This window comes from Chionomys nivalis, chromosome 19 (genome assembly GCF_950005125.1).
Source record: "Chionomys nivalis chromosome 19, mChiNiv1.1, whole genome shotgun sequence".
NCBI lineage: Eukaryota > Metazoa > Chordata > Mammalia > Rodentia > Cricetidae > Chionomys > Chionomys nivalis.
Genome location: NC_080104.1, coordinates 60,195,455 through 60,214,630, shown reverse-complemented (window position 1 = coordinate 60,214,630; position 19,176 = coordinate 60,195,455). Strand labels below are relative to the sequence as shown.

General features: G+C 48.2%; 3 protein-coding genes across 12 annotated transcripts in view; 2 read left to right on the top strand and 1 right to left on the bottom strand.

Moving 5' to 3' along the window:
• The window catches only part of Bltp3a (bridge-like lipid transfer protein family member 3A), a 55,098-nt gene extending 46,726 nt beyond the window's left edge, over positions 1-8,372 (top strand). For 2 of the 3 annotated variants that reach the window (XM_057751076.1, XM_057751075.1), the window contains exons 18-21: positions 2,030-2,292; positions 3,950-4,058; positions 4,179-4,279; positions 4,595-8,372. In XM_057751076.1, coding sequence (XP_057607059.1) covers positions 2,030-2,292; positions 3,950-4,058; positions 4,179-4,279; positions 4,595-4,720 — 599 coding nt within the window. In that variant the 3' untranslated portion in view covers positions 4,721-8,372. The remainder of the gene's footprint in view (positions 1-2,029; positions 2,293-3,949; positions 4,059-4,178; positions 4,280-4,594) is intronic. The other variant, XM_057751077.1, reaches the window with a different exon arrangement.
• A 787-nt stretch (positions 8,373-9,159) lies between these two features.
• On the bottom strand, positions 9,160-17,325 carry Taf11 (TATA-box binding protein associated factor 11). Of its 3 annotated transcripts, none has more exons than XM_057751979.1 (6): positions 17,185-17,325; positions 15,759-16,551; positions 13,411-13,559; positions 11,098-11,185; positions 10,523-10,619; positions 9,160-9,754 (listed from the first exon to the last, which is right to left on the bottom strand). In XM_057751979.1, exons 2-6 carry the CDS (start codon positions 15,927-15,929, stop codon positions 9,624-9,626), a joined length of 636 nt encoding a protein of 211 aa, XP_057607962.1. In that variant the 5' UTR covers positions 15,930-16,551; positions 17,185-17,325; the 3' UTR covers positions 9,160-9,623. The 3 variants fall into 3 exon arrangements, with proteins under 3 accessions (XP_057607962.1, XP_057607963.1, XP_057607961.1); XM_057751980.1 differs by having other exon boundaries at positions 15,759-16,555; positions 17,185-17,320; XM_057751978.1 differs by having other exon boundaries at positions 15,759-16,768; positions 17,185-17,311.
• A 138-nt stretch (positions 17,326-17,463) lies between these two features.
• Anks1a (ankyrin repeat and sterile alpha motif domain containing 1A) overlaps positions 17,464-19,176 on the top strand; it is a 161,904-nt gene continuing 160,191 nt past the window's right edge. For all 6 annotated transcript variants that reach the window (XM_057752060.1, XM_057752056.1, XM_057752058.1 and 3 more), the window contains exon 1: positions 17,464-17,745. In XM_057752060.1, coding sequence (XP_057608043.1) covers positions 17,558-17,745 — 188 coding nt within the window. In that variant the 5' untranslated portion in view covers positions 17,464-17,557. The remainder of the gene's footprint in view (positions 17,746-19,176) is intronic.

Below are 19,176 nucleotides of genomic sequence, written 5' to 3'. Positions count from 1 at the left end.
CACTCGGCATGTTGTAAGAGAGGTTGTTTCAGTGCCGAGCTTTTGGCTCTTTTGTCTGGCAGCTGCAGGGGATTCTCCAGCGAGTCCCTGGCTAACAGAGGAGGCCTCCTGGCCTCTTTCCAGGCTTCACACTCACTGGGCAGTGTCCGTCCTCACCACAGGCCCCACTGGGATTAAACAGGAAGAGTGTTCTTTGTCTTGTGACTGCCAACCAAAAGCTCTGTCTGATGGGAACTTCATTTACTCATGTTCATCAGATGGCAGGGAAAATCTGGCTTATGTTATAGGCTTTGTTTAATATTTTTTAATATTTTAAGTAGATACCAAAGAATATTTAAAAAGTACACATAAAATAACAGAGTCTTTTTTTCTTTTTTCTCTTTTTTTTTTGGTTTTTCGAGACAGTGTTTCTCTGTAGCTTTGGTGTCTGTCCTGGAACTAGCTCTTGTAGACCAGGCTGGCCTCGAACTCACAGAGATCCACCTGCCTCTGCCTCCCAAGTGCTGGAATTAAAGATGTGTGCCACTATGCCAGTCTTCATTAACAAATCTTAAAGACTGAGTTTATTTTTCGTGTCTTGCTTGAATAGATGTGTGTATGCCAGGTTCATGCTTTGAGCTTGCATAGGCCAGAAGAGGGTTTTAATCCCCTGGAACTGGAACAACAGATGTTTGTGAGCCTCCATGTTGGGACTGGGACCTGTGGGTCTTCTGCAAGAGCAGCCAGTACTCCTAACCACTTATCCGCCTCTCCAGCCCCTCTTTGAGTCTGGGTTTCATGTAGCTCAGGCTGGACTACGAGCTGGCATGTGTCTGAGGATGATCTTGAGCTTCCCCAATGCTAGAACTGTTGTCGCAACCGCGCGCCTGACTGGGACCTGCTCTGCTCGGCGCTCCAGGCTCTTGCGTTAGAGCAGTTCATTTTTACAGCATTCTGCCTTGTAGTCGCCCCCCCCCCCCGGTTTTAAGGTAGAATTTGAATAGCATAAAATTCTTTTGTTTCAAGTGTATAGTTGTGTAGTCATAATTACCCATGTCTGTCACATACAGAATATTAGTTGTATCCATTACCTAATCACTTCTCCAGTCTATTCTGAATAGGCATGCGGATTATCCAGTTTTGCTGCTTGCTTGCTTGTTTGTTTATATACGTGGTCTCATTTATGTAGCCTGTGATGACTTGCAGTTCAGCTGTGTGTCCCAGGCTGGCCTTGAATTCCTCATCTTCTCCCTGTGCCTCCTGAGCTCACTTGCTTGTGCCACCGCTCCACCTTGTGTCACTGTCTGAAGTAGAGGTGCTGTGAACTTCGGGCGCACATGCTCAAGAGTTCCCTAGGTTCTATGTCCCTAGGTAGCGATTCTAGACCACTAAAGCGGGGTGCTCCAGCTTCTCTGGGTAGCGATTCTAGACCACTAAAGCGGGGTGCTCCAGCTTCTCTGGGTAGCGATTCTAGATCACTAAAGCGGGGTGCTCCAGCTTCTCTGGGTAGCGATTCTAGACCACTAAAGTGGGGCGCTCCAGCTTCTCTGAGTAGCGATTCTAGATCACTAAAGCAGGGTGCTCCAGCTTCTCTGGGTAGTTGCTTCCCACAGTCATTCCGTGTACATGGTTCTCGCCTCAGGGAAACTCCAGGTGGTTCTCTGTGGCACTGTGGAGGGCTTAGCATGGATGAGTGACAAATGTGAAGGCCACATCTAGAGAAGGAGATGCTTTGTTTGAGGTTGTAGGCCTTATGTTCAGTACTTTCCCTGCACCGTTAGCCCAGTGTCTCAAACTCAGGCAAGGCCTTTTGCTGCCCCTGTACCTCGAGGGGCATTCTAACAAAAAGCCTGACTCAGACCTGCCTGACTGCAGACCTCACCTCTGCTGTATACAGCTGTGTGACTTTGGGCTAGTTACTCTGTGGCTTAGCTCACGCCTGTGAGGTGGGATGGTTCTGCTATGTTGGCATAGGGATGTGTGTGCTAGGCATGGGGAGTGCTTACACTAGTCCCTGTGTTAATGTGTTTCCTCAACTCTCTTCTCAAAGACACAAGCTTCCAGGAGTCCTCAAATCTGAAGACTGGCTGCATCAGGCCTGCTGTGGGCCTGCGCTTTGAGGTGGGGCCTGGTGCATCTGTTCATTCCCCATTGGCCACACAAAATGGCTTCCTGCGGTTCTTACTTCGGGGCTGTGACCTGGAGCTGTTCACCTCAGTGCTTAATGGTCTGGGGCCTTTCTTGGAGGATGAGGAAGTCCCAGTGGTAGTCCCGATGCAGCTTGAGCTCCTGAACTCCAGTGTTACCCTCAAGGTGAGAGGGACCTTGGTGTTTGTCCTGGACTCTGTAGTGGCAGTGCCTTTCCTGTCACCTCACAGCTCTGTGACCGAGTGGATGAAGGGGGACGGGGCAGCACAGGTCCAAGCCTAAATGGGGGTAGGAAGATGGCTCAGCTGGTAAAGCGTCTGCTGCTTAAGTGTAAGGACCCGAGTTTAGATTGCTTCTCATAAGTTAAAAAGACAAGAACTTTGCAGAGTCTTGCTAACCAGTGAGCTTCAGGTTCAGTGAGAAACCATCTCAAAAATGGTGTTGAGAGAGGGCCGGAGCAGCAGCTCAGTGACTAACAGTGCTTGCTGCTCTCGCAGAGGACCTGAGGGTCCTTTCCAGAGCCACTTGGTGGTTCACACCGTCTGTTACTCCAATTTTAGGGAATCTGACTTCATCTTCTGACAGGCATTCACATGGTACATATACATACATGAATGTAAAATATTTATACACAAAGTGAACCTTAAAACCTTAAAAAAAAGTAAGGAGGAGCATGATTGAGGTAAGATGTCTTGGCCTCCACATGCACACATGTGAACATGCACGTGAACACATATGAATATGAACACACGCACACACACTCACAAAGCCCAGGCCATTTGTAATCCTAATCCTGTCTTTGTCATGTAACCCATGTCAAGCTCCTGGTGGTGTGACTCTTGGTCTCGCCATCTCTAGGACTGGTGGTGTGACTCTCAGCCTCGCCATCTCTAGGACTGGTGGTGTGACTCTCAGCCTCGCCATCTCTAGGACTGGTGGTGTGACTCTCAGCCTCGCCATCTCTAGGACTGGTGGTGTGACTCTCAGCCTCGCCATCTCTAGGACTGGTGGTGTGACTCTCAGCCTCGCCATCTCTAGGACTGGTGGTGTGACTCTCAGTCTTGCCATCTCTAGGACAGCTGGGGCTTTGCTCTGCCTCTTGCACCTCACAGGAATGTGTGAGTGAGCTTGCAGGATGAGTTAGTGGCTAAAAGCACTTGCAGCCAAGCCCGAGGACCCAGGTTCAATCTCTGGGACTCACATTACCATGTGAACCTACTCCCACAAATTGTCCTCTGATCTCCACATGAGAGCCCTGACATGCGTACACAGACATACATACACAGAGACACACGTATAAATAATAAATGTGATTAAAAACAGAAGAATATCTGGAGAATCAGTGACGTCAAACTGTCCTGAGCTGGATGGTAGAGGCATGGGTATATTGCCTTGAGCTGGGTGGGTAGGTGTAGAAGGAGCTGCTAGCCGCTTCCCTCCTGCCACATGGCTCCCGCATGGCTCGCTTTACACATGAAATAACAACACACAAATTGTATTCTTTTAAACACTGCCTGGCCCATTAGCTTCAGCCTCTTATTGGCTAATTCTCACATCTTCCTTTAACCCATATTTATTAATCTGTGTAGCACCACGAGGTGGTGGCTTACTGGGAAGGATCTTAACCTGCGTCCATCTTGGAGAGGAGAGCTATAGTGTCTGCCTCACTTCCCTTCTTCCCAGCATTCTGTTCTGTCTACTCCGCCTATCTGAGTTCTGACCTCTCAGGCCAAGCAGTTTTCTTTATTAATTAACCAATGAAACAACAGATAGAAGACCCACCTACATCAGGTAGGTCACGTGGTTCCCCTCTGTCCTTCAGGATGATATCCCTCCCATCTATCCAACGTCCCCTGGCCCTGTTCCCATCACTTTGGCAGTGGAGCATCTTGTGCTGAGACGGAGTGACGACGGTGTCTTTCACCTTGGTGGTGAGTTAGTTTTCTTGGCTTCTCTGCTCTGCCTCTTTCTCTGATAAGTCAATCTAGTTGATAGGTAGGAACTGTCGGCTATTGGCACCTATTTGTCACTTAACATGGTTATTTCTCCAGCGCCTGCTCAGGACAGACCACTGGATGAAATACCCGAGAAGCAGCAGCTCCCACAAGAACAGGTACTCCTGGTGCCCACAGGACAGGATTTGGGACTGCAGGTGAGGACCTTACCTGATCTTCCCATAAACCTTGAGGGCTCCAGGGAGCTGCAATTGTGGAAGCAATGAAACTCACACGTCTACAGGTCACTGTTGTGTGCAGCTGGTGGTGTGGCCTCCAGTCACCAGCAGGAGCTTCTGGAAGAGAGGGTAGAGGCTGTAGACAGGAGCTGGTGGGTGTGGCTGCAGCTCTTCCTATGCCTGTAACTGATGAGCCCCAGGGCTTCTGTTGAATTCTCCCTCCCCAGCCTCATTAGTGGTGGTGGTAGCAAGGGTATTGCTGTGTTCCCTAATTGTGAACTACTTATCTTCCAGGAGAAAGACTTGCCTACCCTGCAGCAAGAACTTATGGACACCAAACAAGCACTGGCCAGCGCCCACCAGGACAGAGAGAAACTTCTCCAGGAGATTAGGAAGTACAACCCTCTCTTTGAGCTCTGACAGAAGCTCACCCATCTGTGCCAAGGAGAGAGGCTATCACCAGCAACAGCACCACCTAGGACAGAGGTGCCGAGGAGCCAGCAGGGCCGGGAGGGAGCACCGTCGTGTGCTTCCTGCTGGCTGCTAGCCTGGGTGGAGGACAGTGGAGAGCACGGCTGCATCCAGGAACTGGGATAGCTGTGTACCTGGCCCTGCACCGTATCTTGCCATTATGTAGCCTTGTAGCCCTCTGCATACTAGAGGAATCTTCTCTACACTGTAGAGCATCTCACATCCTGGTTTCATGGCAGTGATGTTTGCTTCCTTTATGGTGTATGAAAAGTGTCCATCTGAGTCATGTGCACAGCCACCAAAGATCCCATGTTCCAGCGCTTCCTCTGGCATACCTAAAAAGTCCTTGGCTTGAGTTTTGAAGTAGATCAGGAAATAGCCCAGCCTCAGGGGTTGGGTCAGAGGAGGCCTGAGCTGAAGGAGCAGTGGACTGGGAGCTAGGCTCATCCCATCTTGGCGATGTCTTCATTGTGAAGCTGTGACTGACTCGGCCAGTTCGTGGTCTCCGACACAGCAGTTGTTAGAGCGCTTAGCTGAGGGCATGCTGAGGTGGGGTACAGCTCTGTCTGCTCCCACAGCTGTACCTGACAGGCTTCTTTCTGCACTAGGAGTCCCTGGTCACCTGCTTTCCCAGCACTATGACTTTCTGCCTTTGCTACGTCAGCACTTGGTAGTTTGGGAGCTAAACATGTGTTCTGACCTAGTCGCGACGCCTCAGTGTGCTGCCCCACTTCCTGTTACTATGGCTTTTTCAAATCATGCTATTTCACCTTATGTAAACGGTCCAGGTTTCCCCCTGGCACTGTGAGAGAGCTCCCTTTCCTTCTGATGGTCAGAGTTCGGCTCTGTGCTGGCCAAGCAGAAGCATCACTAACTCTCCTGTGTGGGGAGATGGTCGCTTGTGATGCCTGGGGCTGAGGGCAGGGGAGGAAAAGCACCACCCTGTGCGTTCCGAGGGTAAAGGACAACACTTAGGAACGAGGTTGCATTTGTTTAGACTTGTAGGACTCAGTCATGTTCTCCACTGAGGCAAATTTCCAGACACAGTTCTTGCAGGATTGTGGTTTGTTACACTTAGGAGACACATTGCATACTTGGGAACATCTTCTGGAGACATTGTTAGCAGTGAAGTTTCCTTGTTTCAGATTTTTATAAATGACCTAGGACTTTAAATGCCATTAAGTGGTGCTGCTTCTAGACAGTGAAAAGCAGACCAGAAGAGAGAAACACAGCCATAGAGAAGTCACAGTGGACAGAGTTATGAGTGTGAGACGTGACGCACAGGGAGGGATGAGTGGCATGTGTGTGTGAGACTGGACTCCCCCCGGGATTACAAACACAACAAAGTTAAAGATGATGTACATCTGAACTATTACTCCTACGAAAACGACTCAGGAAAGAATCGAGAGCCTTGCTGAGGGAAGAGGGGCCGCTGTGATGCTGTGCCTGGCTGTGCTACCAACATCATTAGGACAGTGCTGCCGCCGACAAGAGCCCTGTCTCATGTAGAGCTGTGGGGGTGACTTCATCCAACCATTGGGCATGTCTACTGGCTTTATTTATTTAGAGCACAGAGAAGAGAATAGATGGTCAGAGAATAGGGAGAGCAGTCAGGGGTGTGCCTTGGAAACAGACTGATCTGCAGAGAAGAAAGTTGAGGGGAGCAGGTGACCACACACTTGGTCAAGAGTAAGGGGAACCTAATCTGGAAACATTATCTCTAAGGCTCTGTCACTGCCTCAGGGAGAAGAAAGCACTTTTAGTCAAGTTAGAAGCTTGAAGAGCTTGTCCGAGAAGCGGCGTCTGTGTTTCTAAGATTCGTAGAGGGGAAGCAAGAGCCAGTAACTAGGAAATAGAACCCTCTAACGTCAGGTCGCTTCAAGTTCACAGTCACATCCTCACCCCTCCGGCACCCTCCAGGACAGTGTCTAACCCTTGGTGCGCTTTTCCCTCAGGCTTGCAGTAGAAATGCATTGTGTGAAGGATAATGCCTTAATGGCCACATTATCATGATTTGGAGCTGAGGGGTTCTGGGGTTCTTGTCCATGTGCAAATGGAGTTTTAGTTTATGTGGTAGCTTTGGCCTTTGTGTCTAGAAGTCATCCCTGAAGAAACATGGCAAAACTGTTATTCCATGGGATTTCAATTATGTCATTTTTTGTAATTCCATTCCCCTGTGCATTGACTCATGAGCCGTGAAATGGCTGTGTGAATCTTCAGGGTAAGGGTAGAGGACAGTGAAGAGCAGGGCAGACCTTTTGGAGCTCTGCTGTGAAGTTGCCGTTTGTAACATGAAATAATACCTCAAGAGAACTTCTGGAGAGACAGCACCACTGTCCCTCTGAGACTCCAGCCACTGCACATCGTCCTCTCAGCTGTAAAGCACTTGACGCAGCTGTGTCATCTGGGATTGTCTAGATTTCCTGTTTACATGCATGTACTGGGAATATGTCTTTGTGTGTGTGCACTAGAGCTGAGTCCTCTAACTGGGCTGCAGAGATGGCCATCAATGTCTACTTCACTGGAATGACTAACTGAATCTCTAATGGAAAGCCAACATGGGTTCTCTTCCCATGTGTTCTGTGTATTTCCTCTGACCCTTACTGTGCCGTAATCTCCATGGAATGGTACCTGTGTATGAACTAGAAAAAGATGAGACCACATCTCACAGATGCTGTGACTCAGAGATGGAACACTCCACGGAGTTCTCCTGGGCAGGAACTTGTAGATTTCTGACATCAGCGATGTCAGACCACAGAAGTGAAAACAGCTATTTACTACCCAAGCTAGTGGAGTAACGTCTGGCCGAGAGCCATGGCAGATGTGACTTAAGTGACTGACTCTGGGAGTTTCAGGGGCCACACAGTCCTTAAGGAGACTTGGGGCCTTGCCTAGGCGCCACCACATCTTCTGCCAGGCCTTTCCATCTCTCCAGTGTAGCTATGAAGAATGAAGAGGCGTTTTGCCCCATGGCACAGGGAACAACAGTGAGACCTTTCTAAGTGGCCAGACGAGATCGGCGCTTCCTGTCCTGCTATTATGTTCCTGCCTTATCCATTATCCTTTATCAAAACAGGAGTAATTCCTACGTGTTAAGAATTTCCTATTGGAGTTGAGAGGGAAAATCTTTTTTGTCAGTTTACTAGTTTTTGGTCAAGATTTAGCCTGAGTCTGACAGCATTCTTTGTGGGGTGTTCCACTGAAGTGTCTTCTGCTTTGGCTAAGTCAATGAGTTTCAGTGTAAGCCACTAAAAGTCAGATCTGTCCAATTACATGAGTCTGAGCTGTTTCCCTAACTCAGGGTGCTACAAACAAAAGACTTGCCCAGGAAAGCTTCAGAAGAGAACCGCTTCCAACCCTTCCTGTGACACTCCGCAGTGGAGGGAAGCAGGTCAGTGGATTGCCAATTATATCAGGTAGCCTTACTACTGCTAATCACTGTCAATAAAACGTCACTTCATTCTCTGAGGAAAGCAGTGAGAATGTATACAATGAACTGGAATCCTAGTCAGTATTGGGAGATTCTTATGTTGCAATATCTGATCAAACCCTGCGTGTACTGGTTCTGTGAACCACCTGAAAAGCAAATTAAAAACTATTAAGCGACATTGGTCCTTCTGTGTCTGTTTATAGGTGAAGCAGGTGAGCTTTAGCCTGTGCTTCGTTTTATTTAGGTTATTTTTGCCGTGCACCTAATTTGGCCTCAAACTCATGATGCTCTTGGCCAAATGTGGGATTTACATGGCTGTAAACAGTGCTGGGAGCTGGGAATATGCCTAGGTTATTTTCATGCTTGCCTGTTATGCATGGAGACCCTGAGTCTGATTTCCAGCACCGAGTATGGGCACACACCATAATCCTAGTATTGGGGAGGTAAAGACAGGAAGACCACAAGTTCAGGTTATTTCCTTGACTACATAAATACTCATTTTCAGTGATTTTTGTGTATGTACGTGAATATTTGTCCATGCCTATGAAGGCCAGAAGAGGTACTACATCCTCTAGTTCTGGAGTTACGGGAAGTTGTAAGTGCCCTGATGTAGGCTGGGAACTGAACTTGGGTCTGAGCTCCTCAGGCCCAAAAGCTGAGGTTCTTGTTTCTTCTCTTCAGGAAAAAAGGCAAGGTGTGGTAACCACCTCAGAACTCAGGAGCCACAGACAGGCTCTGAGTTCAAGGCAGCCTGGTTTACATAGTGAGTTCTAGACCAGCCAGACTGTCTCAAAAACAGATTTTTTTTTTTTTCATGAAAAAGCCAAGACTAGTGCCAAGTTTTATAGTAGTGGCTTTCTGTGAGCTTGAGAGCAGCCTGCTCTACACAGTGAGTTTCAGGACAGTCAGAGCTACAGAGTGAGTCCTTGTCTTAAAAACAAACAAAACAAAAACCAAGTGGTGTTGGTGCCTTTAATCCCAGCACTTGGGAGCCAGCCAAGGCTCCTTGGTGAAACCCTGTCTTCAAAAACCAAAGTCAAGACTTGTTAGTTTTATTTAGACAGTGGAAGAATGATAAATTTTGCCTTCAACAAAATAAACTTTTCCACACAAGTTGGAAAAGTTTAATGGTAACTCCGCAGGAGGATCTGAAATGTTAACAGCATGAAGTATGTCACCCTTGTGACTTTATGGCAGATGACCCAAGGTTAAGTTTCTGAAAACCAGAGGCGAGAAACAACCTGGGTTGTGTAGCAAACTTTAGGCTTCAAAGTGAAGCCAGCAGGTTGTCTTTGTCTTTGTTACTGGTGCCTTACAGGTGTGACAGAGACACTGACATCAGCATCGTGGGTCCTTGGAGCACCGACAAGGAAGCACCAGTGCACAGCCCAGCTGTGGAGTCTGGACGGCTCTCGGGCAGATCTAGAAGAAGATGATTTTCTTGTGCTTGGAGTTGGGGATCTGCCCCTTGGACTTCAACCTCCGAACAGCCTCCCGCATGTGCTTGGGCTGCAGTGGTGGCATCTCTCCCCACTTCTCACACACATCCAGGGCTGGCATGGGGAAAGAGACAGCCTTGTTAACATAAAGTTTACTAACTTGCCACAGAAACAAACCGATATTTTTCCTTAAGAAAACTTCACGGGGCTGGAGAGATGGCTCAGTGGTTAAGAGCATTGCCTGCTCTTCCAAAGGTCCTGAGTTCAATTCCCGGCAACCACATGGTGGATCACCACCATCTGTAATGAGGTCTGGTGCCTTCTTCTGGCATGCAGGCATACACGCAGACAGAATATTGTATATATAATAAGTAAATAAATATTTTTTTAAAAAGTTATACCAATATTTATAATAAAGAAAAAGAAAACTTCACAAAGTCTTATCATGCTGGCTTTAGTTATACCCTACAGGGACCGGGTCATAGCTACAGGAAAGAAAAGGACGTGGCAAGCTGGAGATGAGCAGGGAGAAGCAGCCAAGCTTTCAGGGAAAGCTCTCAGTGGGGATTGCTATCAGTGCATTCTTGTCTTCTGACACTGAATGGCACAAGCAAGGTCTACTGAGGAAAGATACACAACTGTTTTGTTACCCTGGGCTGAGGAGAGGCATTGCCTAGACGGTTTCATCCCTGCCCTCCATCTCTGCCTACCCAGTGATAAAAACTACAAGAGTAGCCATGCTCTCCTCAAGACAAGGCTCCCTACAGGATCAACTTCTAGTGTGGCTGGAAACTAGCAGAGACCCTTACATGCCCTGGTGTAGACGCTCTTGAAAGTGAGACCCCATGAGAGCAAGAATGTTGTATACGCAACAGTACTCACCTTCTTCTACTACCTCCCCCACAAAAACTTTAGAAATGCCAGACATGGCAATCACAACATTCTGGGACACAGAGGTCCCCGTGATAGACTGGATCAGCTTGGAAGAAAGAAAGAAAAAAGACTGTTAAGATAATCAGTGACTGGCTTTGGAATGTAGTGCAGGTGACTGCATGCCACATGAAGGCTGCGTGCTGAAACCGAGACTATTAGAGTGAGACGCTTGCTCTTCCAGGACTGGAGTTCAGGTCTCAGCACCCATACTGGGTGACTCACAACCACCTGTAACTGCAGTCAGGAGATGTGATGTCCTTTTCTGTCTTTCATGGGCACCCCCACACATGGTATATACCCACAGATACATCAATAAATACAAAAACAGCGCCCCCCCGCCAGCCCCCAAGATTACTATGTGTTATGACTTGCCATGCCTGGCATACAAGGCTGGCCTTGGCCAGGTGATGAGAGAGGTCATTTTATGTTCTAACTAACATTACCTCACTCAGATGAAGACGTAGCTGTGGACTCTAGCGTCTTCCTAACACTAGGGGGACCGCACTGGGGAAGTCCATCCTTACCCTTTTAATGGCTGCCTTAGGGAAAGCTGACCGGCGATACATTTCATAACGGTTCAGCTGCTCCTCAGAAAAAGAAGAGACGAGGATTCTAGACAAAGATTCCGGTAATTAAGTTGGTAAATAAGAATGAATACTAAAGGCATAAGTCAACAAAAGCAAAGCCCCAGACCAAAAACAAACCAAAATGTATCTCACGGAGTTGGTGGCTTTAGGTTTAGTGCGCTTGAGGATGGCATCTCCACTCCTCGACCTCTGGGAAGAGGAAGAGGGCACACTTTCCTTCCCTCAGAGACAGAGCTGCTGCGGGTGGCAGCGTGCGCCTGCTCCTCCTAAAAGACTTGGCAGTATGAGGACAAAACACTGTATTCTAATGCTGACTTATTTCACACTGACAGTGAACATCTAATACAGAAATTTCTGTTCAAATCAGGGTTCTTCAATGTTAACATGTTTAGAGGAAAACATTCAAATTATGTATATGTCTTCAGAAAATTTCTGAGACATGATATACCTCAGGTTAGCTTCAAACTTGAGTTTCTGGTCCTCCTGGCTCCGCCCTCCAGAGGGTGGAATTACAGTTTTACTCAGTGCTGGATCCATCACAGGGCTTCCTGCTTGCTCTGCAGGCGGTCTACAGTAGCCTCAGCGCTAATATTTTAGATTACTGAGTCTATCTTCTCTGCCTATGTGCTGTATGTACGTGTGGGGGACACATGAAAGACAACTTGAGGTGAGCAGTTTTCTCCTTCCATCATGTAAGTCATGGGTATCAAATTAGGTTGTCACGCTTGATGGTGAGTGCCCTATCTGGTAGGCTGTATCCTTTCTTTTTAAAAATGTTTATTTATTTATCATGTAAATAAATTGCATGCATGCCTGTGGGCCAGAAGAGGGCAAAAGATCTCATTACAGATTGTTGTGAGCCACCATGTGGTTGCTAGAAATTGAACTGAGAACTTCAATCGAACTTTGGAAGAGAAGGCAGTGCTCTCAACCTTTGAGCCATCTTTCCAGCCTCCTCCCTTTTTTTTTGAACTTACCTATGTATGTTTGCTTGTGTGTGTGTGTGTGTGTGTGTGTGTAGGTGCCCATAGAAGCCAGAAGAGAGTGCCAGATTGGAACATCTTAGCACAGATGGCTCTTAACCTCTGAGAAGTCTCTCTAGCCCCTTATATTCTTTACAGTTAATTCTTTTTTTTAATTATTTATGTTATTGGTGTTTTAGTCTATATATCTGTGTGAGGGTGCTGGATCCTGGAGTTATAGACAGTTGTAAGCTGCCATATGGGTATTGGGAATTGAACCCAGGTCCTCTAGAAGAGGAGTCAGTGCTCTTAACCGCTGAGCCATCTCTCCAGCCCCAATTCTTTTAAATAAATAAAAAGATGGCCAAACCAGTTTTAGAAGATGAACTAAGGGCTGGATAGGAAATTCACAAAAATCCAATGGCCAATCAAAATGGAAGAAAATGAACCTTAAGTATTAATCAAGAAACTTGAAATGATCAACTAAAACAAGATCACAATTTTTGCAGAAGATATGCTGAAGATCCTTTGAAACACATTCATACTAGAGCTTATACAGCTGGTTTATCCTAGAAATGGATGAGATGTAGAGATATGTCCAAAGATCTAACAGTGTTGTTAAAAGAAACAAAAGTTTAAAGACTCTACCTAGAATAGGTAAAGGGGTTAATATGAGTCACACACAGATGAGATGCAGCACAACCGGGTTAAATATACAAATATATCCACATATATATTCTTGGAATAAGATCCAGCAGCTGAATTTTGGGCTTTTTTTTTTTTTTTTGGTATTATGAGTTATCTGTAATGAGCCCATATCATTGCCACTCTAAAAATCAAGCTTTTTGAAGAAAATGATGACTTTGATGTATAATTACTAATAAAGAGAAACACTAAATATAACGTTAAAAACAAAACATTTTGAACATCAATTATTTAATATTCTTATATTTACACATTTATTTTGTGTATGTGTAGGAGCATGCCTATATTTGGAGATCACAGAACAATTTCCAGGGACTGGTTCTCTCCTTACAGCGTTGGTTTCCCAGGATTAAACTCAGGCCATTAGGCTTGGTGGCAGGCACCTTTATCTGGCAGTTTGCTGACCTGAAATTATATCCAGGCATAGTGGCTCATGTCTGTAATCTCAGCACTAAGGAGGCTGAGGCAGGAGGATCAAGAGTCAAGACTAACTTAAACCTCATGAGACCCTATCTCAAACAAGCAGCACGTGAGAGTGCAGAGCTGAGTCAGGGCTTCAGAACAGAAGTTAGAAGAGACTCACTGCATCTTCTGAATCTCATCCTCGTCCACCTTCTGCTTCTTCTCTCTCTTTTCCTTGGTGTCCAGTTTCAGCTTTTTAGCTGCAGGAGTAAGTAAGGACGGGTCTTCCCTCTCGACTGCTGTTAGATCTGAGACATCCTGACTCTTGATCTGGGAATATAGACAGAAAGTCTGTTATATGTTTGGTATACTTTTCAGGCTTGGGCAAGGTCAGCAAATGCCCTCCTCTTTCCAGCTCAGTATATCTGTTTATGCAATAGCTGTCTGGTTCTAGGCACTGCCTATACCATCAGCATTGAGAGGCTGTCTGTCTCCCAACGTTAAGATTATAGCCCAGATGGAGAGGAAAATGAGCAGTCCAATCTTCCAGCTGAGCCACAATCACACAGATATCCTGTATCTGTTTACCAAGGAGCCAAATCAGCACTCCCCTGCCTCATCCCACAGACATCAGCACAGTCCTCCTTCCAGCATGTGTCTTGGGAGCACCACCACCTGCAGTGTTCTGACTGTTCCCACTACTAGACTAGAAACTGTTTTTGTTTGTTTTTTGAGATAGTCTCTTTACATAGCCCTGACTGTCCTGGAATTCACTATGTAGACCAAGCTGGTCTCACAGAAATCTGACTGCCTCTGCTTCCCAAGTGCTAGGATTAAAGGCCTGTGCCACCACCAAAGTCTGGAAACATTTTTTCTTTGTGATTTAAGAGGTCTTATTTTGTAGCCGAGGCTGCTGGCACTCCCCTGTCCTTCCTCCTTGCTGGGATTATAGACTTGTACCACCATACTGAGATTAAACTAAAAACTGAGAGATGGCTCAGAGGTCATGAGCATTGGCTGCTCTTGCAGAGGATCTAGGTTTGATGACCAACAATCACGTGACAGCTCACAGTCATCTGTGATCTCCAGTTTTAGGGGATCTGATACCTTCCTTTGACGTCCACAGGGACCAGGCACATACATGGCAAACATACGTACACAAAGGCAAAACATCCATACAATAAAAATTTTAAAAAGCTCAAACTTAATGTGTGTGGACTTGCAAGTGTTGATCACAGGGCGATCTTTGTGGAGCTGGTTCTCATCTCCCTTTATGTGGGTTCTCAAGGCAAGCCCCTTTACCTGCTGAGTCGTTTTACTTGCCTTGTGCCAAAACCTTTTTAAAGATGTCATTATTTACATTTCTTTCCATATCAGCACTCAATAGTTTTACTCATGACAGATGTAATCCAAATTCTGTCCTACCAACTGACCATGGAATCTTAATACACCAGAACTCATTACTGTGATTTAACAGTTCCTTTAAAAAGAGATTCATATTTAAAAACTCGGAAATTCAGCGAGGGGAAGTGAAGGCATTATATATTTGATAAACCTTTCAACTTAGTTTCGGTTACTGATCTATACATATTTACCAAACTTTGTGCTTCAGAATTTTGCTTTGTTTTCTTTTTTGAGACAGGGTTTCCCTGTAGGTTTGGAACCTGTCCTGGAACTCCCTCTGTATACCAGGCTGGCCTCGAACTCACGGAGATTGCCTGCCTCTGCCCCCCCCCCAAGTGCTGGGATTAAAGGCGAGAGCCACCATCACTTGGCTTGTACTTCAGATCTTCAAATTTATTTGTCCTTAACTTTCCTCCTTTCCCCTCTTCTTTCTCCTTTCTTTGTTTTTTTTAGTCTTTCTTTTTCTTTTTTTGAGGTGGTTGGGGTAGAAGCCGGCCTTATTTTGTAGCTCACGAAGTCCTGGAATTTATCCCTTCTACTTCAGCTGCCCGCATGAGACATTCAGCTTAAAATTTTCTTCTGAAAACAGTTTTGCTGCCGATCTGTGTCAGGAGTGTCACGAGCTCAAGACCAGTCTGTGTTAGGGAGACGCTCCTCATACAGAAAATAACACAATTCCATAAAGTTTTGCTACGTCTTCTTTTTCCTGACTGTTATTACTGTCAACATTTTGAGGCAGTTGCGTTAGGAAGCCCATTCCATCATAGATAACTACTTGTCACTCCATGAGCTCTCAAAGTCAATTCCAGCTCTAAAGCTGCAGAAATGGAACCTAAAGAACGTTGAGGTTCAACTAGGCAACAATGCTTAGCTTTTGAAGTGGCACAGTCCATGGTTTTGGTGGCTTTTCGAGGCTTCTGGAATTTAGCATCCAAGACACTGGTTCAATGCACTACGAAGGTAGGGGCGAACCGAAGCAGCACCGACAGGTCCTCGTCCTCCCCGCCCCCAGCCCCTCAAGGTTGCAGACACACAGTGACTCGCGGTGAGTTCCAGTTCTCCTAGCTACGGAAGCCAGGAAGCAACCCGGGTGCTCCTCCAGCCTGATCCACAACTGGCACCTACCTCGGTTTCCTCCGCCGCCGCTTCTTTCAAGTCCGCGTCTCCATCCCCGTCGGTTTCCTCCGGGATTCCCTCAGTGTCGGCGGTCGCCGGGATCCCAGGAGTGGTCCTCATGTCCTCTGACTCCGCTGGCTCTCCGCCTTTGTCTGTGGGCGACTCCCCAGGGTTGTCCATCGCCGCAGAAGCGGGACACAGGCCACTGCAGGACAGCCAGTTGAAGGAGTGAGAGACTGAGAGCTGACCGGCGGAGCCAGGGCTTACGACCGGTCGCGCCGTGATGACGTCACCCCACGGCTCCTCGGAGGGGTCATTTCCACAAGTGCTTTGCTGGCCCAAGAGATTCCTTTAAACCGTATTTGTTTTCAGGAGAAAGGAATTTAGAAGCGTGGATCCTCCGCTTTAGGGAAGAAGCGCTTTTGAAAGAGCGTGCATTCGTTTGCGCAGAGACTTCTTTTTCTTTTCCTTCCTGGAAATGCAATGCCACTTAATCTTTCTTTGACTACTTGAGCAAAGTCGGGGAACCGGAGAAAACGCAGTCCCGCCGCTTGCCTAGGGCTGAACAGCTTCCAACAGGGACCCAGCCTTGTATTTTTCGAAAGAGCAGAGACTATGGGCTTGTGTTCACCAGGGAATTGCTAGGGTTTCCCCTCTGTTCCGCAAGCATCTCCAATCCAGCAGCATTTCCAATGCTCTCATTCAACGCCTCAGTTATCCGTCACCTCGAGTCAGTCGCCCCTTCCCGACTACACTTTTTTCCACTCCATCAATACTCAAAATCGGGACTGGTCGTCCAAATCTGACTTAAAAAAAAAAAAAGTTTGGTTAATTTCACGCCAACTAAGAGGGAGTTCTTCTGACCGTTCCACTGAAGCTGTTTAGGATGGAGCGCGAGGAAAACATTTTTTCTTTTAAATTTTTTCATGTGTATGGTGTTTTGACTGCATGTATGTCTGTGCACCACATGCGATCATGGTATCCTGGGAGGCCAGAAGAGGGTGTCGGATCCACTGGACCTGGAGTTACAGACTGTTGTGAGGCGCCATGTGGGTGATGGGCATCACACCGGGCCACTCCCGTCCCCCACCCCACCCTCACCCCCTCCCTTTTTTTTTGAGACAGAGTCTCACTACGTAGCCTTGGCTGGCCTGGAACTTGCTATGAAGAGCAGGCAGACCTTAAGCTCACAGAGGCACACCGCTTCTGCCTCCCGAGTGCTGGGATCGCAGCTATTTTAAAGCTCTACGGTCTTTCCTCAAGGAGGCACCAGAGGACTGGATTTTTCACGTCTGGTTCTAGGTCTCCGCCCCTATTCTGTGTTTAATCTGAGTCTTGAATGTAATTGGAAACACAGGTGCGTGTTACCAAATTTCTCTGGCTTCTACTGTGCCTGAACAAATTGTCATATTTCCAGTCGCAAGAGGTTCCAAACCTTTGGGAAGGCGAGCACGACAGGAGGCTCCCACCGGTGTGCCGCGCGTGTTCTCTCCGACCTGTTGAATGGGCGAGTGCGCTGGGGTGGACCCCATCTCCGCAGGGCTCCGCTCGGCTCAGTCACCTGCAGGGCGGCCGGAGCCCCGCCCACTAGGTGGGCAAGGAGGCGGGTCGCGGGGGCGCGGTGACGCGTGACGCCGGATCCCGGAAGTGACGCGACGCGGGGGGGGAGGCCAAGGAGGCGGGGGAGGGAGAGGGGGTGGCGTCCCCGGCCGGTTTGAGGGGTGCGTTGCCCGGAGACGGAAAGTTTGGGAGCCGCAGCAGGCTCTGCGTGGCCCCGGGTGGGGGTCCGAGGAGCGGCGGCCCTGGGGATGGGGAAGGAGCAGGAGCTGCTGGAGGCGGCCCGCACCGGGCACCTCCCGGCCGTGGAGAAGCTGCTGTCCGGGAAGCGGCTCTCCTCCGGCTTTGGCGGCGGCGGCAGCGGCGGCTCCGGCGGCGGCGGCGGCTCCGGGGGCGGCGGCCTGGGCTCTTCCAGCCACCCGCTCTCCAGTCTGCTGAGGTGAGTGCGTGCGGGGCGGCGCGGGGCGGCACGGGGCGGCGGGGCTCGCAGCCTGGACGGCGCGGGCTCCCTCGAGAGGTCGCGGCTCCAGGGGCGCGCGCGGCACAGGCCAGGGTCTGGCGTCGGCGCTGCGGAGAATGGGGGGAGTGCCCAGGTGGCAGCCCGCGCCGCATGGCACAACCCGGCGTCACCCTTGCCCTCCGTGGGGTGCCAGCTGTCGCCTCTCACAAAAGCGACTTCGGAACAGCCCGAATTCGCGGAATCCCTCTCACATCCTGCAGGAGCTCCCACGTCGCGCAGAGCCTCGCGACTCCCCTGGAGCACATTCCCCTCATTTCCTTCTCCCTGGAACTTGGAACGTTCCACCGGGCTGTGTGGGACCCGGCTTTTGTTTGTTTTTAAAATTGCTTCAGCATTTATCGCGCACGAGGTGTTCAGTCTTTGAGCCTCTCTTGGGCTTGAAGCTCTATTTGTCCTCAGTTTCCTTGTAGTCAGCCTAGCTGGGTTCGTCCAAGTAGCGTCTGCTCATTTTCAAGGTTGGGAAAGCCTTGTTTAGGAAACCGAGGTGCGTTCAACTTTCTGAGACCTGTTAGACACTTGAATCCGGGGCTGCAAGGGTGGGTCGTCACTCTTTGTCGCTTACAAGGGGTTTGGAACGCTTTGTCAGAATGCATGAAATGTGTTGGTTCAGCCGCGCTTTCGTAGCAGTTTCTTTTCCTTCCTTGTTCTTTTGAGGTTTTCGAGAAGTGGAAGTTCATTTAGCAGTGGCTTCGTTGGCTTCTGTTCCCTATTAGTTTGTGTACCTTCAGTTTGAGTGAGCTTGGAGAGCTTGGACCCAAGAAACCCAAGGCTCTACGAAACAGTCAGGTATCCAGTACTGAGTACCGACTTACGTCTTCTCAGGAAGATTTTAAGAAGCATTCCAGAAGACCACTCCCCTTCCTTTGGGGAGGAAAAACCCCATTCTGTTGGCTGCGATTTCCCCCAGCTCCTTGAACAATACTGGCTCATAGTAGTTGGCAAAATTTGTTGAATAGATAGAGGTCCTGATTGGAGAATGATTGTTGTGTGCGTGCGATGGAGGCTAGAAGTTGACATTGGTGTCTTCCTCAATTGCTCTCCATCTTCTCTCTTTGAGACTGTGTCCCTCACCAAACCCGGAGTTTGCTGATTGTGCTAGATTGACTGGCTAGCAAGTCCCAGGGATTCCCCTGTCCCTACCCTCCCAGTACTAAGGTTACAGGCACATACAGCCATGTTGACTTCCCCCCCTTCCTTTAAACATGGGTGCTAGGGTTCAAATCCAGGGGCTCCTGTTTGCTCTTTACGGACTGAGCTGTCTCCTCGGGGGATCATTCGTCTCTAAATAAATTGGTGGTAGTCCTCACTGTTAGCGGCTGGTGCTTCAGACTAGTGATAGTTTGGAAGTCT